Source organism: Elephas maximus, chromosome 4 (genome assembly GCF_024166365.1).
Source record: "Elephas maximus indicus isolate mEleMax1 chromosome 4, mEleMax1 primary haplotype, whole genome shotgun sequence".
NCBI classification, from domain to species: domain Eukaryota; kingdom Metazoa; phylum Chordata; class Mammalia; order Proboscidea; family Elephantidae; genus Elephas; species Elephas maximus.
In genome coordinates, this window is record NC_064822.1 from 127,261,587 (window position 1) to 127,288,723 (window position 27,137).

General features: G+C 38.5%; 1 protein-coding gene across 10 annotated transcripts in view; it reads right to left on the reverse strand.

The window, feature by feature from the left end:
* Nucleotides 1-27,137, reverse strand: part of GRIP1 (glutamate receptor interacting protein 1) — a 791,276-nt gene that overhangs the window by 491,479 nt on the left and 272,660 nt on the right. For 3 of the 10 annotated variants that reach the window (XM_049883805.1, XM_049883803.1, XM_049883797.1), the window contains exon 1: nucleotides 192-24,165. The exons of the other annotated variants lie outside the window; for them this stretch is intronic. In XM_049883805.1, coding sequence (XP_049739762.1) covers nucleotides 192-324 — 133 coding nt within the window. In that variant the 5' untranslated portion in view covers nucleotides 325-24,165. Of the gene's footprint in view, nucleotides 1-191; nucleotides 24,166-27,137 lie in introns of those variants that run through there. 10 annotated transcript variants of the gene reach the window in all.

The window sequence follows — 27,137 nt, forward strand, 5'->3', positions numbered from 1 at the left end:
GGTAATACTGTCCAGCTACTAGCCGATAGCTATTCTTAAATCAAGTGAAATGTGGCACTTCAGTACTTACAGACTGCTCACAGAGAACACCATCTGGCAAACCTTTTGCATTTAAGATAAACGCTCCATATAAGGTTTATTGTTAGCCCCAGCATGCGAGAAGGAATAGGAGGGTGGAGGGAAGCTCTTACTTCGAAAATGCTCTGAAGCGTAATAATAGACATCCTCATAGCCCTCGTGGTAATCCTCTTCTGGTCGGTACTTTTTCCCCTTTCTTCTCCTAGATCTTCTTATCTGCTTGACAAAACCCAGGAAGCGGTCCATCTCTCACTCCTGGAGCAGCCTGGCTCAGCTAGCACCAGAGCAGAGCAACAGCCCAGCTGCCAGGGAAGCTGGGGCAGCATGAATGACCAGCTCCAAACCTGGGACCGGAATGCGCTGCTACCCTTCTAGCTGCCTCGGTGCTACCATCAGCCCAGAGATGTGAGCCACGGGAGGGGAAAAATCAACAACAATATGGGTGTACCTTGATAAGGTTTCTCACTTAGCTTAATAAACTGTCAAAGGTGCACGTAAAAAGAAAAAGAGTGAAATAAGAATGACAGACTAAGAGAAAACATCAACAGCAAAGCTTTAGACTTCACACAGCTTCAAAACTAAACAGAACAAAGTTCAAGAGATTCAGCTCAGGCAAAGGAGTCCCAGTACTAGAATTTCACTATCCAACGTCTCCATCATCAGGGGCGGGTTGTGGGAGAAGAGAGGGGCGGGGAAACACTTTAGTCAATGGACTGAACCAAAGCTAGAGCTTCATCTGACTTTCCTACCTACTAATCCTACTTCCTCATCCTTGTACTCCTCATCTCAAAGCACCCCGGGAAACTTCTTGAAAAGCCATTTACTTTGCAATGGGTAGACTGATTAACTCTTTGTGTTCTCTGCATATTAATATGCAGCAAAGTGGTTTCATCCATATGCACAGCCCTGTTGCTGACAAAAGTGTGCTGTATGTGTTAATTGGAGCAGCAGGGAGAAGGCTCAGCAGCTGCTTTCAAATGACAAGTTTACCCACTGGGCATTAATATATTCCAATCGCTGTTTGATCTAAATATTAAAATGCACTTCACAGAGAGGCTTCTCATAGGCTTAGTAACCGCATACCTTAATCAGCAAATAAAGCAAACTGTGGTTTCCGGGAAGAGAAGCACACATAATCCAACTCTGTTTACATCAAGCTCAAATATAAAATTGAACTGAGTTGTTACACTTCTACAAACTACGAAAGTGAATTGGCTAAACAGCAAACGAAACTTAATTCTTCTCAGTGTAGATGGACGGAGGGAGGGAGAGGAGATTCAAAATATGCCCATGCCCTCTTCATCCTTAAACCTTTTGCAAGCTTTTTTTTTTTTTTTTAAGTCCGACAATCAGAAACACTTCAGGCTAGATGAAAGAGGTACTCTAAAGTCCAGACAAGTCAGCGTTAATCACAGATAATGTTTTCCTCTCTAGCTTCTTTCTTCAGGTCTTTAAATGAATGGGGGTTTTTAACACCAGGAAAAATTAGATTTCTTTACAATTAATGAAGCATGTTAGACATATTACCTACTAAACTAATGATATTCTGTGGCTTAATATTCCCAGAAATGTAATTATTTTAATGCTGCTTTAAAAAAAAAAATTTTTTTTTTTTTACTGTATACCAGTTGTTCAATATCCATGTAATACTAAGTTTGCAGGACCAACCCAGAGGGAACTGACTGCGTTTTATCCTGATCCACAAGCAGTTTGTCTCTCTTCTAAACATAAGCAGTTCCCTATTTTCAGATAATAATTGTTAACAATGGAGTAGGGAGAAACTTAGAGAGGTAAATAATCACCAAACAAGAGCATTTCAGCTCTGAAATGTGTACCAAGTTACCTTGGTTCCACGAATTTCACCTACTCTTAGGGTTTTTCTTGTTTTTTATGCCTTAGGAGTGTGTTAGTGAAGAGAAATAAAAACTTAATCATGGTGACAAAAACAGGCTATAAAAATTTTTACGAAGACCTTTAAACAAAAAAATCACTTGTCTATTGGTTCTTTAGTATTCTGACTCCTCAACCAAAACAAACTAGTACAATTAAAAATCAGTGAGCTAGAAATTTAAAGATCTGAAGTCTAGACCTTGAATAGGTCACTAAGTAATAACAATACATATATTTTTTTTCACTTAATCTGCCCCAAAACCCTTTCAGATGAGTATCATTATAACTTTACCGATTAGGAAAGAAGGCTCAAAGGTGGTGAGCTTGTCCAAGATCACCAAGATAACACGGCCAAGGCAGGTAGTACCAGAGATTTTTTTTGCATATGGATTCAGAGTTTATCTTGTCTATCTAAGCATTATTTGCAATCAGTAATTCACTTAATACAAGTTTACCGTTGAAATGAAATTTGAAAATAGTTGACTTTCATTTTTAAGCAGACCAAACATCTACCCTGGTTTTTGTGATTCATTTTTCAATTGCTTGTCTCCCAGAGACAATGCAGGCAACAAGTTTTACCCAACTAAACCTGGATTGCTGTGACTCCTAAATTACTGAGGTCCCCACTATTTAAGTCTTGCAGTTATGAGCTCCCAGTTCAATCTGAAATGACTGACATAGAACGGTGATGCTTTACTCTTCGGTAAACAGAAGATCCCTTTTGCATGGACCAACTTAAAACATTCCACTAGAGTTTACTGGTTTGTTTGCTTGTATGTTTTAGTATTTAAAAATACCGGGATTTTCTAATGCAGTGGTAAGCAACCATTTTTGCACAAGATCCGATGCAGACAAAGCAAAAAATACCAACATACCAAATTGTTTTGAGAAATAAATGGAAATTGTGCTTAGGCACCTTTCTATTATTTCCCTATTTTTGAAGGGTTTTATTTTGGGAAGTTAAAATTTAGTATCAGATTGTGATGATACCATTTTTATACAAGATGAGGGTTGGTGATGCCGAGAAAGAGTTTGGCATTAAGTCATATGTTTGGAGAGGCATGGTAGATAGGGGAAGAGTTCTGTTAAAAAAATCATAGATGCCTGAAGCAGGAATAGAGAAACTACTGTTTAGAAGAGGTCTACCTGAGTTACAGGTCCCTGGGTGGTGAAGTTTCCAGTCAGCTACTTACCTAAAGGTTGGCAGTTCAAAGTTATCCAGTGGTGCCGTGGAAGAAATGCCTTGTGATCTGCTTCCATAAAGATTAAATAAACCAATCCATTGCCATCGAGTCGATTCCAACTTACAGGGACCCTATAGGACAGAGTAGAACTGCCCCATGGGGTTTCCAAGGCTGTAATCTTTACAGAAGCAGTCTGCTGTATCTTTCTCCCACGGAGCGGCTGATGGTTCAAACCACTGACCGAGCGCATAACTCATAAAGATTAGAGCCAAGAAAACCCTCTGGAGCAGTTCTACACTGTAACACATAGGGTTACCATGAGTCAGAATGGACTCAACCACAACAAGCTTTTTTTTTTTGTTTTTACTTGGGGTACAAAGAATGAAAGAATGTGGCAGTGCACAATGTGGGGAGATGGGGCATGTGTATATGTGTCACAATCCAAAGCTAGAAGGCAAGACACTTGCTGCTCTGCCTTGGGGATGATGGGGTATGGAGGTGGAAGGGATTCTTCATTCAACCTTCCTGGCTCTATAGCTATGACTTTTTCTCATATTCTAAATAATCTATGTTTAGCAATGGCGAACCAACTTAAAATCCCTAAAGACTTGCTATTACAAAATAGTGAGACTATCTCACAAGAATTGGCAAATTAGTAGAGTGTAGTTCAAGTCCATTCAGTTAGGTGTGCCATCTTTCTGTAGAGGGAACTGCTATTTCACCCCACAGCACAAACATTAACCCATCAACCCATTGCCATCGAGTCAATTCTGACTCATAGTGACCCTATAGAACAGGGTAGAACTGCCCCATAGCAGCTGGTAGATTTGAACTGCATGACCTTCTGGTTAGCAGCCATAGCACTTAGCCACTACGCCACCATCGTTTCCTGCACAAACATTAGTAAGTGCTATTCACCAATCATTGCACTCTATAGTTTCTAAATAAATGGGCTAGCTTAGAAGCTGCAAATGGCAGTTCACAGATCAGATCTCTTCCACAAAAGTGTGTTTTGTGTGGTTCACACAAGCGTTTTTTTTTTTTAATTGGTCCCACATTTAAAAGTCAGGAGATTTCACAAATAAATCAGACATTTTTTTCTTGAAACCTCAGAAGACCTGGTAACACTGAGCCCAATTCCCATATAGCATCTATCAACTCGAGCTGAGTGGTGACTGCCATCCATAAGTAAACATGTGCTTTCACTTGGCCACGGTCCCCTCCCCTGGGCCCAACTCTCTCATCCAGTTACCACCTGGCCCCTGCTGACATTTATGCTTGGGAACCATGGTTGTGGTAGTATCCCGACAAGCCAATGTCAAAGCATTAATTCTTTAAAAGAAATTTCAACTATCCTTATATTTTCATGTAAAGAGAACAGGTTACTATATTTAAAAAATTGGTTTTAGTTGCACTAAATGTTAGAGCCCTGGTGGCCTAGTAGTTAAGAGCTCGGCTGCTAACCAAAAGGTCAAGCAGTTCAAATTCACCAGCTGCTTCTTGGAAACCTGATGGGGCAGTTGTACTCTGTCCTATAGGGTCACCATGAGTCGGAACCAGCTCAACGGCACCTAATAAATGTTCACTAAATTTTAAAATTTCATTTTTTAGAAAAATTTGCTCAAATGAGGAAATAAAGCAGAATTATTGAACAAAATGTGCTTCAACTAAGAATGGCAAATCTATGTTAGTCGATATTTCAAAAGAAAAAATTAAAACCAATTATTTTCTTCCTGAAAAGTAGGCAATTGTTTATAAAGCATTTGCATGGTTTCTATACTCTTCCGAACTTCCCTTTTAGGACAGTGCAATGGACCAATTATTGATATTAAATCTTCAATTTACAGCCTTTCCTAAATCACTGATTAAGTAGTACCCTTGTGTATATTTATATTGACTAAAATTTTCTGAGTAGCGGTATGGAACATACAGTCTATTAGAGGAATCTTTGAGACATTATATCAATCTGGCCCTTTTAGATGCCATGGTGTCTGCATGTGACGTCAAGAACTGCTGCACCCTTCCCGTGACCTAAGGGCAGACACCCCAACATACTGAGGATGGCACGGTTGGAAGGGAAAAGTGCCCCGATCCCTAGCAATGATGGTGTCCTTAACTCCGTCAGACCCTATACCACCTTATTGTAACAAGTGATTTGTAACATCCCCCTTTGACAAGTCTAAATAAAATTCATGGATCATGTACCCACGTACAAATAATTTAAACATAATATCCTACTATCTATTTAAGTATGTTTAATAATATGTATTTAAATAAATAAATGTAGGGGTATGGCTATGCCAGATGTAGTCAGATTCTTGCACTTATTTCTAATGAACAATTCTGAATTTAAAAGATGATCAGAAGGCATTCCATACAAGGTACAAACAAGGAATGACTAGACGTGGACACCAGAATAAAAACGTAGGCATTCACTGTATATTAAAACCGTGGAAAATGTCTTAAGTCATTTTTAAGTATTTGAGCTTCTAGACTCAAATACTAATAAATAGGTTTTTTTCATTTATAGGAATATTTATTCACATGAATATTTGGAAGTTGTACAGGATGCAGGACAAATTTTTAGTATGTAAGAACCTCTCCCTTATTTCAGGACTTCTAGCACTTCCCTACCCACAAAATGCTGGGAGTCTCTGGGTGGCACAGTCCCTAGATGGTGCAAACAGTTAAGCATTTGACCACTAGTCTAAAGGCTGGCAGTTTGAACACACCCAGAGGTGCCTCAGAAGACAGGCCTGCCATCTGCTTCTGAAAGGGCACAGCCTTGAAAACCCTATGGAGCAGTCCTCTCTGCACTGATGGGGTTGCCATGGGTCAGAACCTACCCCGTGGCAACTAAGCAACTAACAACAACTAACCAGTAACCTCTTTCCCCCCATCTCCTACCCCGCACTGTGACAATCCAAAACGCTCCTGTAACTTCTCAAACTTACCAAGAGGGGCAGTCTTACTCCAGCTGATAAACACAGAGCTAAATTAACCCAGCAAATGCTGCCATTCTTCCTACAACAACACATTCTTCCTACGTAAGGTAAAAACCCCTTGCCACCATTTTTTTCCTCCTTATTTAAGACACCTTGAAGTGTAAAGACTGTTTTTATTTTGGCTGTTGGTATTCAAACCCAGTAGTATTCTAAGAAAACTAAATGGTATAATACTAATATTTTCTGTCTTCTTGATTTTCATGAATTTGTGCAAAATTTAAAAGAAACCAAGTTCCAAAACAAATGCTTCAAATTAAAAATAAGTGCTTCGCACCATGCCCAAGGCATTTAAATCATTATTATTCTGCTGATAATGACATTCAGATTTACTGAAGGAAGACACTCTCTGTTGGTACAGTCAAATCTAAGCCTAAATGAACAGTCACTAAAGCCCTTCGATCAACTCTAATTCATTATGTTTATTTAAATAATGAAGACATTTGTTTTCACTATTTAAAAAAAAAAAATGTAAAATAGCCTCCAGTCCAGAAAGAACTCATCAGAGCCTGAAATAAAATAATTTCAATGTAAAGTAGATTTTTCCTGAACTCTCCCCAGGAACATATATCTATAAGCAGACGCCATTCACACACAGATAGGCGTTCACTATACCTGGAAGCGTAGGTGTCCAGGTACTCAATAAATGTTTTGGTTATACTCATAAGATAAAAAAAAAATATTTCATTTTAAGATAAAAAAAAATAAAGATAGCAATGCCAAAATACCTTAGTTAACAAAGGAGATGAAATCTAATGACATATTTTTTCAAGAATTTAGATTCACAAAGCATTAATGTTAGAAAGGATAGTTCCCACATCTACCACAGCCTCCACCAGACGGAGTCCAGTACAACTAGATAGTGCCCAGCTACCACCACTGACTGCTCTGACAGGGATCACAGTAGAGGGTCCCAGACAGAGCTAGAGAAAAATGCAGAACAAAATTCTAACTCATAATAAAGACCAGAAATGCTGGCCTGACAGAGACTAGAGAAACCCGGGGAGTATGGCCCCCAGATACCCTTTCAGCTCAGTAATGAAGTCATTCCTGAGGCTCACCCTTCAGCCAAAGATTGGACAGGTCCTTAAAACAAAATGAGACTGAAGGAGCACACCAGCCCAGGGGCAAGGACTAGAAGGCAGGAGGGAACAGAAAAGCTGGTAATAGGGAACCCAAGGTGGAGAGGGAGAGTGTTGACATGTCATGGGGTTGTTAACCAGTGTCATAAAGCAATGTGTGTACTGTTTAATGAGAAAATAGTTTGTTCTGTAAACCTTTACCTAAAGTACAAAAAAAGGATAGTTTTGATCTGATTTTAAATTTATAATATGTTAGAAATGACATATTTTGCAAATACATAAAACCAAACCAAAACCACTGCTGTTGAGATGATTCCAATTCTTAGTGACCCCATAGGGTTTCCAAGGCTATAAATCCCTAAGGAAGCAGACTGCTACATGTTTCTCCTGTAGAGCCCTGGTGGTTTCGAGCAGACGACCTTTCGGTTAGCAGTTGAGTGCCTTAACCACTGTGCCACCAGAGCTCCTTTTGCAAATATATAAATGATGAAAAAGTCTAGATGTCAAGTTAGAAATGTGTGAGGGAAATGAAGTTTTTTTTCACATTCCTCTGGTGCAACAAAAGCGTGAGACCGCTGCCTTAAGTGTAGTGGTTTCACATTTCATTTCATTTTTTCATTCAGCTGTGATTTCACTCTTTCACTCAGCTGGGAGGACATGCTACATACTCAATGGCTGATGAGCGGATGAAAGATAGAATGAAGAGTGACTAAATGGATGGATGAATAATTGATTGAATGGTAGCTGAAGAGACAAGATTTGCCTGAGCTCATTCACTGAGAGTGACAGAGCTGTTACACAGTAGTTTAGCTGTGTCTGTTCCGCTGAGCTAACAAGTCACTGGACAGGGATGTGAGGGTGAGACACAGGTTCTAGAGACCAGATCCTGGTTCCTGGCCTCATTAACGTAACAAAAAAAACCCTATTTCCAAAAAGGATTACATCCATAGATATGGGGTTAGGATTTACAACACACATTTTTGGGGGACACAATTCAATCCATAACAGTATTTTACTCTAATTTATAATTGATAACTTGTGATTGAATAAAAGAATACAATTGTGTTTATGGAAACCCTGGTGGCGTAGTGGTTAAGTGCTATGGCTCGTAACCAAAAAGGTCGGCAGTTCAAATCCGCCAGGCGCTCCTTGAAAACTCTATGGGGCAGTTCTACTTTGTCCTATAGGGTCGCTATGAGTCGGAATCGACTCAACGGCAGTGGGTTATTCTGTTTATACTCTCATCCACACACTATGCCTCCACTGAGCTCCAGATTCATATACTCATATCCAAGTTCTTCCTAAGGTGTGTAATAGGCATCTCCAAGATAATGAGGTCAAAAACTCTTAAATCCTGTAGCTCCCACCATCATTCTCATCTCAATAAACAGAATTACCTTTCCAGATATTCGGAGCCCTGGTGGCACAGTGGTTAAGAGCTACAGCTGCTAACCAAAAGGCTGGTAGTCTGAATCCACCAGCCGCTCCTTGGAAATCCTATGGGGCAATTCTACTCTGTCGCTATGAGTCAGAATGGACTCAACAGCAATGAGTTTTTTTGGTTCCAGTTATTCAAGCCAAAAACCAAAAATCAAAGTCATCCTTGATTCCTCTCCTTTATCTGCTATACTTTATTCCATCCAATTTATCAGCTATGCCTCCAAATTAAGTCCCAAATCTATCTACTTTCCCATGCTCCACTGCTACCTGCGAAGCCAGTCAGCATCCTTTCTGCCCTGGACTACCATAAAATCTCCTAAGTAGGCACCCTATTTCCACTTGCCCCATTTTCCACACAACAAACCACTGTGCCACCAGGGCTCTATGGTTGTATTAACACTTAGATCATGTCACATCCTTCCTTGAAACTGTCCAGTGATCTCCTAAATGTATGTAGAATAAAAGTCCAATCCTTATCAGGATATGCAAAGCCCAGTTTGAGCTGGTCCCTGCCTATTTCTTTACCTCCTTCTCCACAGTGGCCTTCTTTCTGTTCCCAGAAAAATGTCAGGGTTAATGTCTTAGTATTGCCTGTCCCCTTGGCATGGACTCTTCTGTCCCCAGATCTCTGCATTGGTGGATCTTTTTCTATGATTTAGTCTCAATTCAAATTTTTTCTCCTCCTGGTGAGACTTTCTCAGGTTCCCCCTTTCTCATGTGGCCCCCACGGTCACTTTCCATCATATCACCCTGTTACTTCTTACCGTCTGAAATGATTTGGTTTGATGGTGTGCTTACATGTGTGCTATGTTCCCCTCTTCTAGAACATGACTTCTGTGAGAGTAGGGACCTATACCCTCATGTTCTCTGCTCTATCTCCAGAGTATGAACAATGCCTGGCACTGCAGGTGTTGTTGTTGTTGTTAGGTGCTGTCCAGTCAGTTCTGACTCAAAGTCTAACTCGTAGTTGGTTCCTACTCATAGCAACCCTATAGGACAGAGTAGAACTGTCCCATAAGGTTTTCAAGGAGCAGCTCATGGATTAGAACTGCCGATCTTTTGGTTAGCAGCCCAGCTCCTAACTGCTACACCACCAGAGCACTGCAAATAAACAGTACAAATTTGTCAGATGGATGAATCAATCAATAAGCAACTATTACATCTACATATTACAGATTCAGTACAAGATAAGCACATATTCTTATTTTTTTATTCATGGTTCACGGGTACATACTTTCTAACCTATATAATGGCCTTTAAAGTTTCTTTCCTCAAAGTATGTCAAACACATAAACTCAGCCAGCAAGAATATAAAACAGAGCCAGTTCTAAAGACTGGTCAGGGCTGACATGGATTAAGTAACTAGCATGTGACAGGTGCTAAAAACATTTTATAGAGTGAATATATGAATTCTTAAAGCCAGAGACATTCCAAAACAAAAGCCTATTTAAGCTGATGATTTTAAACTCTTCACTAAACTTGTGACTAAAGCTATTATCAAGCAGAAAGATGACTGAGAATTCTCCCTCCACCTCCTGTTCCATACCCACTGCATGATAAATACTGAGTGTGCAATACATGTGTGAGGAACAACTGAGTGAATGAATGAATAAAGAAATGAACCAGCCAAAAGTTCAATAATAAAAGCAAAGAGGAGAGGCAAGAACTTTGGTTAAATGCCACTTGTACAAACAGCTCCTAAAAATTAAAAAACTAGCTAATACTTTAAAAACGTTTGATACCAAAATAAACAGGTGTTCCCGTAAATGGCAGCTAGAATTGGAATTTAGGAGAAAATGGTCAAGAAAGTAGGACAGATGAATCATAAGGCAAAGCATTCACAAGAAGGAAAAGAGGAGAAATTTAAATGAGTCATCACAACTTGTGAAAGAAGCGAGACCACAGGAAAAGATTTTAAATACCAAGAAAACGTTCCTGTAGCCAAATAAATCAATAAAAATGCCAGCTTTATGACAATAGTAAAACCAACCAGCCAACCAAGAAACAAACATAAATAAATAAATAAATAAGTGGATGCCATTTAAAAATAGATTGTTCTTGCTCTCCAGTAGCCTGGAAGGATGGGGCGGAGAGAGAGAGAAAAAAAAAACTATTCCTAGGGAATAGAACAGTAGAAACCATTAGGTAAGAGAGTCTTCGGAACCACAAACAGGGAGCTTAAATACAGTCCATGATGTATCACAATTACCTAAAAAGGCTTCATAATCAGTAATTTTTTTTTTAATCACTTGAAAGCATTTAGCAGCATAAAAATTGTAACATCTTGTACCTAGAAAAGACTTTCTGATCTAAATCTTTTCCTGGTAAGATACATGGCATCTTGAGGGAAAATATGAAATCTGACACTCTGCACGTTTCTGATAGCCCCAGAATATTCAGACGGTACACTTCACATTTCAAATGTGGAAATTATTTCTAAGTTTTATGTTTACTCACCAATGCTCATTCCGCATTTACTAACTGAACATAATAATTAATTTTGTATGGTGAAGAAAAACCATTTTTGAAAACTGAAAGAATCATCTCAGTTATCTAAGCTCTTCAAAGCCTAATACATTTGGAATCTCAGAACGACTGCCTGACATTTCCTTTTGCAAGAAGTCTGAACAACCACAATAAATGTACAAATGCAGATATGCCACAGTTAAATTTCATTTCACGCTCAGTAAGCAAACATTATCAAACTATAAGCACTGTCCGCCACTGTCTTTTTAACTCAAAATCTTATAGCCAGTAAAGGGTCGACCTTGAAATCTTTCACAGATGGATGAATTAGCTTACATTATTCATCAATTTTCAGACCAGCAAACTTAGGCTACATTTATTATTGTTTAGGCAGGTGGCTCTATGCCTTATTTAATAAACAAGACAAATAATTAGTGACTGGGCTGAATCAAATTAGAGACCCAAGTAGGAACTATTTAGGTTTTTTAAAAATAAGGAGTATTTTTCTGTATTCAAATTCCTTTAGAAACTTCATTCCACTTTCATTTCTTAATGGCAAATTTCTTTAAACATTTTGCATTAATTTCAATGAAAGCTTGAAAATGCCTTCAATGAAGAAATGATTAAGTTATGAAGTGGGGTGAGAACCTACAAGAGAACTGACTGCTACAGCGTCCTAGGTGACTACTGTATTTATAAATCTTTACTTACATTTTTAGATTGTACTGGTTTTTTTTTTTTTATATATATGAAGAGGAAGCTTTCTTTATTAAAAATGCTTGGTTTTGTAATACTACCACTGCGTTCATCACCCTGCATTCATCAGTTACTCAAGTAAATGAAATGAAGAGGCAACATTAAAACATACTTGGGGGTGGGGGCAGTGAACAGCCTCAAAACGCACTTTATAATTTTGATGTCAGTATCCAACTTCGGTATGTGAGAAACTGAGGACTACCTGTTCAATTTTTATTTATTCATTTTTAAAACCATTACACAGTATCAGTTTTATTTTAACGACTTTAACAGTTTAAGAATGTTGATGCTGATTTTACATCAGGGAAAATTTCTTTGAATAATCAAACTTTAAAACTGAAAGGTGTGTACTAAAGCGATTTCCTTTAAAGTTACAATACATGGTATTTCCCAGTAGGGAAACTATCCTGTATAGCCCAAGGTGTTCACATCAGCTATGACTTCTATCTAATCCTTCACCTAATGCAAAATCAGGAGCCCAGATCCATACTGTCTTAGTCATCTAATGCTGCTATAACAGAGATACCACCAGTAGATGGCTTTCACAAAGAAAAGTTTATTTTCTCACAGTCTGGTATGTTACATGACCAAATTCAGGGCGTTGGCTCCAGCAGAAGCCTTTCTCTTTCTGTGGGCTCTGGAGGAAGGTCCTTGTCCTCCATCTTCCCATGGTCAAGGAACTTCTCAAGCACTGGGACCCCATGTCCAAAGGACACGCTCTGCTCCTGGTGCTGCTTTCTTGGTGGTATGAGGTCCCCAACTCTCTACTTGCTTCCCTTCCCGTTTTATCTCTTGAGAGATAAAACATGATGCAGGCCACACCCCAGGGAAACTCCCTTTACATTGCATCAGGGATGTGGCCTGAGCAAGGGTGTTACACCCCACCCTAATATTCTTTAACATAAAATTACAATCACAAATAGAGGACAACCACAGAATACTGGGAATCATGGACTAACCAAGTTAATACACACATTTTGGGGGGTACGTAATTTAATCCATGATAGATACTGACTTTTTCTTTCATGTCACTGGTACATCACTGAGTAAATTTCTTCCCATAAGCAGTACCCAGTAACTTCAGACTCTCAATCAGCAATGTTGTGAATTTACTGATGTAGTTAAAACTGAACTCCTTGTTCAAAGCCTACCTATAGACACAGGTATGTAAGTATTCTTTTTGTAATGCATTTTTCAAGAAATAAAATTCAATTATTTTTGCACAGTAATGACTGTCAAAGTTTAATTCACAGATTATATTCATTAACCATATTACAGCTGCTCTTTACAAACTTCTGATCTGCTTACTTATCTGTCAGTTCAAGGGCAAAACAGTCCTTTTCATTTTATATCTATCAGTATTAAAATTTATTCTTATAGTTAAGGTTGTGTGTCAACTTGCCTGGGCCCTGTCTCTCAGTGATTTGGCAGTTACAGTGTAGTTTGGTAGTTATGTAAATGATATAATCACCTTCCTGATGAGATCTGATATTATCTCCTCCACAATGAGATCCACTATGAGCAGCCAACCAGTTGAAAGAGAGTTTCCTTGTGGGTATGGCTTGCATCCAATACATATGGACTTTCTGGCAAAGCTAGCTGGCTTTTGCTCTGCTCTGGATCCTGAATTCAGCTCGTCATCATCTGAAATCTGGTTCTTGGGACTTCAGCCAACAGCCTGCCATCTTACCTGCCAATCTTAAGTTTGTCAGCTTCTGTAGCTACCTGAGTCAGGAGAAGCCTCCAGCCTGATGTCTGACCCACAGACTTGGGACTTTCTAGCTTCTACGACTGCATGAGCCATTTCCTTGATATAAATCTCCCTGCCCAGAGAACCTAGTCTAAGACACATATTAAAAATTAAAACTAAGAAGTAAAAATTTTTACTAAATGTTACTTATGTTAATGTAGAATAGGTATTTTATTTAGAAATAATAAACCTATTCTACATTAACATAAATAACATATTTTATGAAAAATAACTAAGAAAAAGTGGCTAGACTAGTGTATATTTCAATCCAGCTAGTTCTTTTTCTCCAGACAACCATAGTACTTTGGTACAAAACAGAAGTGCTTTAAGAGTACTTCCCATTCTGTGACACAGGCTATTTAAATAGATGTTTATTATTTCATCAAAGACAGTCTTAAGTAAAACCTGTTTTTTGTTTTTGTTTTTAATTGCAATCGCATGGTGGCGAGGAATACAATGACTACTAGTGCACTCTGGAACCATTCCCTTGGTGCTAAGGTTCCAGAGGTGCTACTCACCACTGGGTAATGGCAAATAATAAGGATACCCCAGGGGTTCACAGACTGCACCTTGAGAAATGCTGCTACACACAATACACTTTGGGAAAACACAGTTAAGAGCCTTGGTATTCTGTTATTTGTTCCAATAAAGGGTGTTCCAAAAATCTTAGTACAATTAAAAGCTTTAATAATTTCAGAAGTACGAATGCTAACAACAACTGACTTAAATGTTTTTTGCATGCATTTTGTTTTGTGAATTTGGAAGATTTTTAATTTTTAGTGTACAACTGTTTCTGAATGGACTGGTAGAGGACACCCTTAGCCTCCTGATTTGCCTCCATTAGGCTATTTTTGGATTTTGTAAGTCCCATCCAAACTGTGTGTATATATCAAAGCTTTATGTTTTTGGTGATTGTAAAGTTAGGGACTACAAATGCAATCCTTTCAGCCAATAATATCGGGGATGACATTTTACAAAGGTTGAAATCAACTAAAGCAACGTCTAGCAGAAGATGGTAGCTATACTGAACTGTACTAGGAAACACCAATATTTTTTAATGTTAAATAACCAAACTTTTAAATGTTTTCTATAATTAACTAGCTCTGGTGGCACAGTAGTTAAGCATTTGGCTGCTAACTGAAAGGTCAACAGTTCAAACCCACCAGCCCCTCCTCAGGATAAAGATGTAGCAATCTACTTTCATAAGGATTACAGCCTAGGAAACCTTATGAGGCAATTCTACTCTGTCATACAGGGTAGCTATGAGGTGGGACTGATGGTGGGTTTCTTCAATATTGTTCTTAAGTTACTTTTGTCCTCAGAGCAATTATGGCAAAAACGTGAATTAAACTATTACTCGTCAAAAAATATTTATTGAAATCTATTATGTTTGTAATACCTATATGCCTACAAGGAAGTCCAGTTAATATGACTATTATTCAAACTATGCACCAACCACTAAGGCCAAAGATGAAGAAATTGATTATTTTTACCAACTTCTCAGTCTGAAAATGATTGAACATGCAATCAGAATGCACTGATAATTGCTGGTGATTGGAATGCAAAAGTTGGGAACAAAGGAGGACTGGTAGCTGGAAAACATGGCCTTGGTGATAGAAATGATGCTGGAGATTGCATGGCAGAATTATGCGAGACCAACGACTTCTTCATTGCAAATACCTTTTTTCAACAACATAAATGGAGACTATACAGGTGGATCTCACCAGATGGAATACACAGGAATCAAATCAACCACATTAGTGGAAAGAAACTATGGAAAATCTCAAGATTATCAGTTAGAACAAGGCCAGGGGCCAACTGTGGAACAGGCTATCAATTGTTTATATGCAAGTTCAAGTTGAAAATGAAGAAAATTAGAACAAGTCCATGAGAGTTGAAGTACGACCTTGAGTATATCCCACCTGAATTTATAGACCGTCTCAAGGATAGATCTGACACATTGAACACTAATGACTGAAGACCAGATGAGTTCTGGAATGACATCAAGGACATCATACATGAAGAAAGTAAGAGGTCATTAAAGAGACAGGAAAGAAAGAAAAGACCAAAATGGGTGTCCGAAGAGACTCTGAAACGTGATCTTGAATGTCGAGTAGCTAAAGTGAAAGGTAGAAATGATAAAGTAAAATTGCTAAACAGAAGATTTCAAAGGGCAGTTCAAGAAGACGAAGTATGATAACGACATGTGCAAAGAACTGGAGATAGAAAACCAAAAGTAAAGAACACGCTCATAATTTCTCAAGCTGAAAGAACTGAAGAAAAAATTCAAGCCTCGAGTTGCAAAACTGAAAGATTCTACAGGGAAAATATTAAACGATGCAGGAGGCATCAAAAGAAGATGGAAGGAATACACAAAGTTACCATACCAAAAAGAATTGGTCGACATTCAGCCATTTCAGGAGGTAGCATATGATCAAGAACCTATGGTACTGAAGAAGAAGTCCAAGCTAAATTGAAGGCATTGGCGAAAAACAAGGCTCCAGGAATTGATGGAATATCAATTGATATGTTTCAACAAACCAATGCAGTGCTGGAAATGCTCACTCACCTATGACAAGAACTTTAGAAGACAGCTACCTGGCAAACCTACTGGAAGAGATCCATAATTACGTCTATTCCCAAGAAAGGTGATCCAGCCAAATGCAGAAATTACTGAACAATATCATTAATATCACATGCAAGTAAAATTTTACGGAAGATCATTCAAAAGTGGCTGCAGTGACATATAAACAGGGAACTGCAAGAAATTGAAGCCAGATTCAGAAGAGGATGTGGAAGCAGGGATGCCATTGCTGATGTCAGATGGATTCTGGCTAAAAGCAGAGAATACCAGAAAGATGTTTACCTGTGTTTTACTGACTATGCAAAGGCATTTGACTGTGTGGATTGTAGCAAATTATGGTTAACATTGAGAAGAATGTGAATTCCAAACACTTAACTGTGCTCATGAGGAATCAATATACATGGATCAAGAGGCAGTCATTTGAACAGAACAAGGGGATACTGCATGGTTTAAAGTCAGGAAAGGTGTGTGTCAAGGTTGTACCCTTTCACCATACCTATTCAATCAGTATGCTGATCAAATAATCAGAGAGGCTGGACTATGAAGAAGAACGGGGTATCAGGATGGGAGAAAGACCCATTAATAACCTGCATTACGCAAATGACACAACCTTGCTTGCTCAAAGGGAAGAGGACTTGAAGCACTTACTGATGAAGATCAAAGACTACAGCTCTCAGTATGGATTATACCTCAACATAAAGAAAAAAAAAATCCTCACAACTGGACTAATAAGCAACACCATGATAAACAGAGAAAAGACTGAAGTTGTAAAGGATTTCATTTTACTTGGATCCACAATCAACACCCATGGAACCAGCAGCCAAGAAATCAAAACGGGGCAAATCTGCTGCAAAAAATCCCTTTAAAGTCTTGAAAAGCAAAAATGTCACCTGGAAGGCTACAGTGCACCTGACCCAAGCCATGGTATTTTCAATCGCCTCATATGCATGTGAAATCTGGACAATGAATAAGGAAGACCACAGAAGAATTGACGCTTTTGAATTGTGGTGCTGTCAAAGAATATTGTATATACCATGGACTGCCAAAAGAACGAATTTGTCTTGGAAGATATACAACCAGAATGCTCCTTAGAAGCAAGAATGGTGAGACTATGTCTCACATACTTTGGACATATTTATCAGGAGGGATCAGACCCTGGAGAAGGACATCATGCTAGGTGTAGAGGGTCAGCGAAAAAGAGGAAGACCCTCAACGAGATGGACTGATACAGTGGCTGCAACAATGGACTCAAGCATAACAAGGATTGTGAGGATGGCACAGGACTAGGCAGTGTTTCATTCTGTTGTACACTGGTTCGCTATGAATGGGAGCCAACTCAACAGCACCTAACAACAATTAAGTACCAGAAACTGAGCTAGGCACTTTGAAACATATAATTAAGGAAGTTCTCAAATAATATACATTGCTGTATTTAAACTGTTTTTGTGATGCCAGTACAAGGTATTATCTGAGACTTATATGCTAAAAATGTCAAGCCATAGTGATATTTTTAATATTTACTTTCAAAATTCAACCTAATCCAATTCTAGCATTCATAGTAAAACTATAAACTTCATAGAGACAAGTAAAATTCAGCAAGAACTCTTACTTGACATTGCTTTTAGAGTTTATCATGAGATAAGGAGTATTCTAAAAATGAGGCTAGAGTTTTCGCAAAAATATAGAATGCTATAAACCAAAAACCCACTGCTGCTGAGTCGATTCCGACTCATGGCAACCCTATAGGACAGAGTAGTACTGCACCATAGCGTTTCCAAGGAGCGCCCGGCGGATCCCGACTGCCAACCTCTTGGTTAGCAGCCATAGCGCTTAACCACTATACTACCACAGTTTCCATAGAATGCTATAGGTGAATTAAAGTAAATAGTATCTCTTATTTGATTATAGATACCATGAGTACTTGATTGAGAAACACCATGACATACATAATTATGGTTCTTCTCAGACTTCTTGCTCCTGGCAAGAGAAATAAAGAATATTTATTTGGATTCTATTTGTAACTTTCTAACATAGGGAAAACAAATGTCAGCCAACAGAAAGATAGCCTTGTCCTTGTCAATAAAATTTATCCAAAGACCTGATTTAATTTCTACTATTACTAACTAGTCTCCCTAGAGAAATTCAGCCAATAGTAATTAGAAACTGCCACTACACATACTTACTCTTCTAGGTTTTAGAAGGCAATAAACCAATGAGACTATCAGCAACTCTCCTCTTCTGAAGCAGTCTTGTGGAAGTAGGTGGCTTTTGATGGGAAGGAGTGGAATTGAACACAAGATTCAGACCCCCATCAGGAGAAGGGGTGAGTCTGTGATGTACATCTCATCAAGCAACAAAAAGTAGAGGTCCTGAAGCATTATGAAGGCAGCATCCTTGCCAACCACTTCATCCCAGGAAGAACATCCGGATGGTATCTTGAACCTTGGATCAGTGATGGTACCACTTCTAGCTTTTTTCTTTTTGTGTACGACATCCAAATAAATGTGCCTCTTTTCTTTTTAACTAACTGGTATTCAGAATGCATTCTGCAGTTGAAATGTGTAGGTGGGCTAGGAAGAAATGAAATAGGCTGCCTGAAAGTGACTTAACAGAAGCCCAGAACCCAAATGGCAAAGCATCTAGAAGCAGAAAACCTGGTAGAAGGTGGTTTCATTATTTTGTTTTAGTATTTTCACCAATAATGTTTTTATGTCTAACAAAACCACATATATACTTTCTCAGCGTACCTGTGAAAGGTTCCAAAGGTCAGTATGCCATTTCGTTTATAAAGACAAAGCCATCAATGCAGAAATAGGTCTGTTACTGAAAATATACCTGGTTACTAGCTTCGGCAGAGCTGCTAACTAGCTGCCTGACCTTGCACAAATTACGTAACCTCTCTACACTTACTTTGTCCTCTGTAAAATGAGGCAGTGGTATCATCAGGGTTAGTGTCACACAATAACTCGTCGTGTCACCCCTCCCTCTATAGACTTTCTCCTGTACCAGACCATACAGAATTCTTAGTAATGTTCCCTATCAATTTTAATCATAGAATAATATCTATAAATATAGTTGTAAATTCTTTAATTGTAGTATTTCTTAGATTATATGAATATTAACAACAAAATTGTTTTGTAAAATCTTTCTACACTGAATCACATTATTAGAACATAGTAATTGAAAGGAAACCTTTTTGATTTTTCTTTTTCCTTTATTTACCACTTCATTCTCAAAAGAATAACTGATATAGGCTCACAAATACTAACTGCCACAATATTATGGCTAAAATACCAGAAAATTTGATTTAAAAAGCGGCTATAAAAACACCGGCAGCAACGGAAACAACACGGTGTACTTGTAGCATGGTTCAGACGAAACCACATGCTTTGAAGCACCACTGTAATTAGGTAATAATGACAGCTGTAAACGGAGCTCATTAGAAGGTTCAAAAAGTAAACTGGCATAGAGTTTTGGCCTTGTGGGTATATTGATACATGTAAGATGGGCTTTACAAAAAATGTTTTTGTTGTCATAATTAACTACAAGGGATATTTTTATAAAAAATAATAAATTTCTGCTGAAACACTGCATGAAAATTTTATAGACAGTCGTTTTGGTGTCACCCCTCTGACAATGTCACCCAGCATGGTTTGTACTTCCTGCACCCCTCTAGTGATCTCACTGAAATGAAGGGACTGAATAAGATTATAATTTGTCTTTTGCGGCTCAAAAATTCTACAACTGTCTGATTATATATTGTCAGTTGCGCAAACATCTTGAAGTATCAAAATTTCCTAGAAAACTAAGAGAATGTTGCAAAGAACTGTTTCCTATAATCATGTATTATTTGGTACTTGATGGTAATGGTTCTCAAGTAGCTGCCTTTGTATTTGTTTTGGGAGATTAAAATTTCCAAGGATGGAGATCTCTAGATTTCTATTTGGTTAATTACCCAATAATGGCTAGCAAAGTGCTTTGCACATTAACATTTTCATGATAAAAATGATCAATGATCATTAAAGTTTCTCTTGCTAACGGAAATTATACCTCCATTAAGATGCATCTTTCTCCTTCATCACTATTTACTAAATACCTACTTCGGCACCACATGTATCTCTACAGAAGACAAATTACATTTTTGTACTTTGACCAAATAAAGTAGAGACATTTAATAGAAACAATACTGGAAATCAAGCATTTACTCAGGGAAAACCAACTGTTGACACTACAGAACCATTTCTCTGTTCAAACGGTTTCTAAGACTCCTGGCACTGAAAGTGCTCAGAGGATGCAGGACTCGTGGTAGAGAATTCTGAAAGGATTTAAGGGAGAGCACGATCCTCCTTCCCACCCATCCTCAAACACCAACACACACCCCGGTGCTTTTTACTGCTGTGTTTGAACTAAATTTCTTATCAATTGAACAACATTTAGGAAAGAAACTCCAGTGCCATCCTCAAACTCTGAAATTGCAGGTCCGATGATTCCCAAGGGTAATCAGATCTAATTCTACTAATAGCTGTGTCCTTTCCAGGACAGTACATAGAATGGGCTCCAGCTGTCATAAGGACCTAATGTTTCATTCTTTGTACAAGCCTGACAAGTTTTCAAATGTTAATGGCATTAACAATGATTTCCATAATACAATTATGGCAGAGGTACTCTGAGTCGGACAGGATTTTTTTTTTTTTAATAGGGGGAGTGGGGACATAATCCCTAAACACTACGAGGTTCAAGATGAGGCATTTTAATCACCAAACAAAAAACTAGACACACTCACAACCTCTCCCAAAACACACACACACACACACACATACACACACACACAGGTGTGGGAAATATAGAAGCAAGAAAGGTAGCCTCGTTGAGTATTTTTCTTTTTGGGGGGTTCTAAAAGGTATTACTAAAACCAGTTTCCATCAAGTTGACTCTAACTCATGGTGACCCCATGTGTGTCAGAGGAGAACTGTGCTCCACAGGGTTTTCAGTGGCTGATTTTTCAGAAGTAGATCACCAGGCCTTTCTTCTCAGGCACTTCTAGGTGAACTCAAACCTGCAACTTTTCAGTTAGCAGCTGAGAGTGTTAATAGGTTGCACCATACAGGGGCTCCAAAAGGTAAAGCTAGAAAGAGAAAAGAAACACGACTAGAGGCATACATAGCATGTGCTGTTGAAGCTCCGGGTCCAGGTAAGAATCTCTGTACTAAGTGCCGTCCAGTCGGTTCTGACTCATAGCGACCTTACGTACAACAGAACAAAACACTGCCCGGTCCTGTGGCATCCTCACAATTGTTGCTATATTTGAGCCCATTGTTGCAGCCACTGTGCCAATCCATGTCATTGAGGGCCTACCTCTTTTTTGCTGATCCTCTACTGTATTATCACTATTCTTATCTATTTTTCATTTTCAACCTTTAGTCCAATTCTATCTTCAGATTTGAGGAGTTTTCCCATATCTCTTTATGAATCTAATGAAACTCAATTTTTGCAAGATTTTCAATTTATACTATTCTTTATTGTCAAGAATTACTAACATATATATAATAGCACATATTTACAACATCTCTCAACAAGGAAGAGATACTTACTGAAAAAGATTGACAAGGCAAGAGTAGACTGTAGAGTTAATAAAGGAGAGATCTTTTCACAGACAAGTTTTAAAGCGATCAGTTCATTAGTAAATGTTTTTTTCATGTTATAACAATTTTTGCCTTGTGGCTCACTTAATGGGAATTTTGATGACATTACTATTATTACCACCTAGTTTCTTACACAGGAAACCCTGGTGGTGTAGTGGTTAAGTGCTCCGGCTGCTAACCAAGAGGTCAAAAGTTTGAATCCACCACGCACTCCTTGGAAACTCTATTGGGCGATTCTACTCTGTCCCATAGGGTCGCTAAGAGTCGGAATCGACTCGAAGGCAGTGGGTTTTTTCTTTTTTTGTTTAGTCTCTTATATGACTATACATGTAAGGCACTGAAAAAGTTAAATATGGAGTGCTTATTATCCACATGATCATATTATTTTGTACAGAGAGCATGAGCTATCTTTTCTCCTAGGGAAGCTAATTTGATGTAGATATGCCTCCATTTTTATTTTTGGAGATTAGTAAGTAGTAAGATCTTAGATTCTGAACTCTGTTTGCTATCCTGCTCTACCAATCTGAGACTTTAGGCAAGGCAACGAATCTCTTTGTTCCACAGTTTTCTCATCTGCAAAATGGGTATAACTGCAGTACCGATATCACTGGCTGCTTGAGAGGATTAAATGAATTTACAGTGCTTAGCAGGTACTGAGCACTCAATACACTGCTGTTATGCTTGTACTACAACGTTGGTGACTCTGGATGACTAACAGCAAGCCTCTTTTTTTCAAGAAATTAGACAATATTCAAAAATGTTTTAAAAAAATGTTCTGTATCTTTGGAATAAAAATTCTGATTAAGAATTAAGGAACTAGGGAGCCAAGATGGCAGAATAGACTGACACATCTGTCGAGCCCTCTTTACAACAAAGACCCGAAAAAACAAGTGAAACGAGTATATTTGTGACAAGCTGGGAGCCCTGAGCATCAAAGGCAAGCTTAGACAAGGAACTGAGGGGCAGGGGGAGGAAGATGCTGTTCAGACGTAGAGAGGAATTATTGGACCTGAATTGCGGGGAGCCCTCAGGCACCATTCCTGGAGCGGCTGCGGCAGCCGCGGGCTGGGACTAGCGTTCAGCCGCAGTTTCCTCAGGAAGAAACAGCCAGCCACATGCCTCCGGAACCTAAGGAGAAGGGCGCTCTCCGCAAAAGCTAAGTACTTGTGTATATTTTACCGTGTCCCCCCGCCCCCAAGCCGGCTTCAGCAGCTGAATCCCTGGGCCTGAGATAGGCCCTGGTGAGCACCTGGAGCTGTCCTCCCGGCATTGGGGAAGGAAAAAATTTGCAACTGGGGGGAAAAGATAATTTGCTAGCTCCATTAACCAGGGGAGCTAAGGACAGAAGCAGCTCCTGTCCAGGCATAAACCGTCTGTGGAACTTGAGCACCTTTCCCTTCTGCATGGACCCGTGTGGGTCTATTTCGGGAGAATAGGCCCTTATTGGCAAACTCCAACCATTTCAGCTGTGCAGTGGAGAGCTGGGTGTTTGACGTTTGACATTGCTTTGCCTATTAATCAAGGTCCTCACCTACCCACAACAGGGATCTAAAGACTGGTGGCTCCGCTTGGGTCGCCCAGCCACCTGCGACAGGGGTCCAGGGATAACTAGTACCTCCCAGTCCTTACAACAAAAACTTTCGGTGCCCATGGTCCCTCTGCAGAGCCCAGCCACCAGTGCGCTCTAGGGAACAGAGACGCTTTTTCCTTAGAGACACTTGGGGGTCACTTTTCAGCCCCCTGCCTTGTTCAGAGAGTGACCCCCTGCTGCAATCAGATACGGGTATATACGCCAATCACCCCTGCCCCTCTAAGACTGTAGGACAGAGCCTGTACCACACACTTGATATCAGCTACCTGGAAACCTGAGCTGAATTCATACAAGAAAACTGAATGGACTCCTAAACTAATATACCTGGTAACAGCTCTAGCCAGCTGGGGACAGGACACCAGAGCTCCAAAGGCGAAAATAATCAAGCTAGCTCACTCAAGCAACCCATACGGATATACCAAGACAAAACAAAGCAAGCAACTACGACACAGTAAGCAAGCATAAACTAATACAATAACTTATAGATGGCTGGGAGACAACAGTCAATATCAAGTCACATAAAGAAACAGACCAAGATCACCTCAACAGGCTCTCAAAACAAAGAATCCAGGGGTCTTTTAGATGGAAGTGCATTCCTGGAATTACCACATACAGAATACAAAAATTTAATAGACACAACCCTTCAAGACATCAGGAAGGAAATGAAGCAATATGCAGAAGAAGCCAAGGAACACACAGATAAAGCAACTGAAGAAATTAGGAAGATTATTCAGGAACATAATGAAAAGTTTAATAAGCTGGAAAAATCCATAGACAGACAGCAATCAGAAATTCAGAAGATTAACAATAAAATTACAGAATCAGATAACTCAATAGAAAGTCAGAGGAGCAGAATTGAGCAGGTAGAAGCTACTCAAAGATAAATCACTTGGCACTAATACATTTGAAGAAAAATCAGATAAAAGAATTAAAAAAAAATGAAGAAACCTTAAGAATTATGTGGGACTCTTTCAAGAGAAATAACCTACAAGTGATTGGAGTACCAGAACAGGGAGGGTAACAGAAAATACGGAGAAAATTATTGAAGATTTGTTGGCAGAAAACTTCCCTGATATTGTAAAAGATGAGAAGATATCTATCCAAGATGTTCATCGAACTCCATATGAGGTAGACCTTAAAAGAAAGTCACCAAGACAAATCAAGCTTGCCAAAACCAAAAATAACGAGACAATTTTAAGAGCAGCAAGGGACAAAAGAAAAATCACCTACAAGGGAGAGCCAATAAGAATAAGCTCAGACTACTCGGGAGAAACCATGCAGGCAAGAAGGCAATGGGATGACATATTTAAAAAATTGAAGGAAAAAAATTGCCTGCCAAGAATCGTATATCCAGCAAAACTGTCTCTTAAATATGAAGGTGAAATTAAGACATTTCCAGATAAACACAAGTTGAGGGAATTCGTAAAAACCAAAACTACAAGAAATACTAAAGCAAGTTCTTTGGTTAGAAAATCAATAATATCAGGTATTGACCCAAGACTAGAACACTGGGCAGAGCAACTAGAAGTCTACCCAGACAGGGAAATACAAAAAAAAAAAAAAAAAAAAACCCAAGAAGGAAGATTAAAAAAAAAAAAGCCCAACACAGGGCAATGGCGATGTTATTATATAAAAGAAGACAATATTAAAATAATAAAGAGGGATTAAGAAATGTAATCATACACCTTCCATATGGAGAGGAAGATACGGCGATACAAAGAAATAAAAGTTAGTTTTAAACTTAGAAAAATAGGGGTAAATAATAGGGTAACAACAAAGGAGACAAACTATCCTGCACATCAAAATAAAATACAAAGGAAAAATACAGACTCAGCAGAAACAAAATCAACAACAAATATGGGGAAAGGACAATATATAGAGAAAATCTACTCAGCACATAAAATCAAGTTGGAAAAAGAAGTTGTCAACACACAAAAAAAGACATCAAAATGATAACACTAAATTCATACCTATCCATAATTACCCTGAAAGTAAATGGACTAAATGTACGAATAAAGAGGCAGAGAGTGGCAGAATGGATTAAAAAACAAGATCCGTCTATATGCTGCCTACAAGAGACATGCCTTAGACTTAAAGACACAAACAAACTAAAACTCAAAGACTGGAAAAAAATATATGAAGCAAACAGCAATCAAAAAAGAACAGGAGTGGCAATATTAATTTCTGACAAAATAGACTTTAAAGTTAAATCCAAAAGAAAGGACAAGGAAGGACACTATATAATGATTAAAGGGACAATACACCAAGAATATAAAACCATACTAAATATTTATGCACCCAAAGAGGGCTGCAAGATACATAAAACAAACTCTATCAGCACTGAAAAGTGAGAAAGACATCTCCACAATAATAGTAGGACTTCAACACACCACTTTCTGTGAAGGACAGGACATCCAGAAAGAAGCTCAATAAAGACACAGAAGATATAAATGCCACAATCAATCAACTTGACCTTGTAGACATATACAGAACACTCCACCCAACAGCAACCAACTATACTTTCTTTTCTAGTGCACATGAAACATTCTCTAGAATAGACCACATATTAGGTCATAAAGCAAGCCTTACCAGAATCCAAAACACTGAAATATTACAAAGCATCTTCTCTGACCATAAGGCCATAAAAGTGGAAATCAATAATAGGAAAAGCAGGGAAAAGAAATCAACATTTGGAAACTGAACAATATCCTGTTCAAAAAAGACTGGCTTATAGAAGACATTAAGGATGGAATAAAGAAATTCATAGAATCCAATGAGAATGAAAACACTTCCTATCAGAACCTTTGGGACACAGCAAAAGCGGTGCTCAGAGGACAATTTATATCAATAAATGCACACATCCAAAAAGAAGAAAGGGCCAAAATCAAAGAACTATCCCTACAATTTGAACAAATAGAAAGAGAGCAACAAAAGAAATCCTCAGGCAGCAGAAGAAAACAAATACTAAAAATTAGAGCTGAACTAAATGAAATAGAAAACAGAAAAACAATTGAAAGAATTAACAAGACCAAAAGCTGGCTTTTTGAAAAACTCAACAAAATTGATAAACCATTGGCCAAACTACAAAAGAAAAACAGGAGAGAAAGCAAATAACCCGAACAAGAAATGAGATGGGCGATATTACAACAGACCCAACTGAAATTAAAAGAATCATATCAGATTACTATGAAAAACTATGCTCAAACAAATTTGAAAACCTAGAAGAAATGGATGAATTCCTAGAAACACACTACCTACCTAAACTAACACAAACAGAGGTAGAACAACTACATAGACCCATAACAAAAGAAGAGATTGAAAAGGTAATCAAAAAACTCCCAACCAAAAAAAAGGCTTGGTCCGGAGGGCTTCACTGCAGACTTCTACCAAACTTTTAGAGAAGAGTTAACACCACCACTACTAAAGGTATTTAAGAGCATAGAAAAGGATGGAATACTACCAAATTCATTCTATGAAGCCACCATATCCCTGATACCAAAACCAGGTAAAGACACCACAAGAAAAGAAAATTATAGACCTATATCCCTCATGAATGTAGATGCAAAAATCCTCAACAAAATTCTAGCCAATAGAATTCAACAACATATTAAAAAAAAAATTCACCATGACCAAGTGGGATTCATACAAGGCATGCAGGGATGGTTCAACATT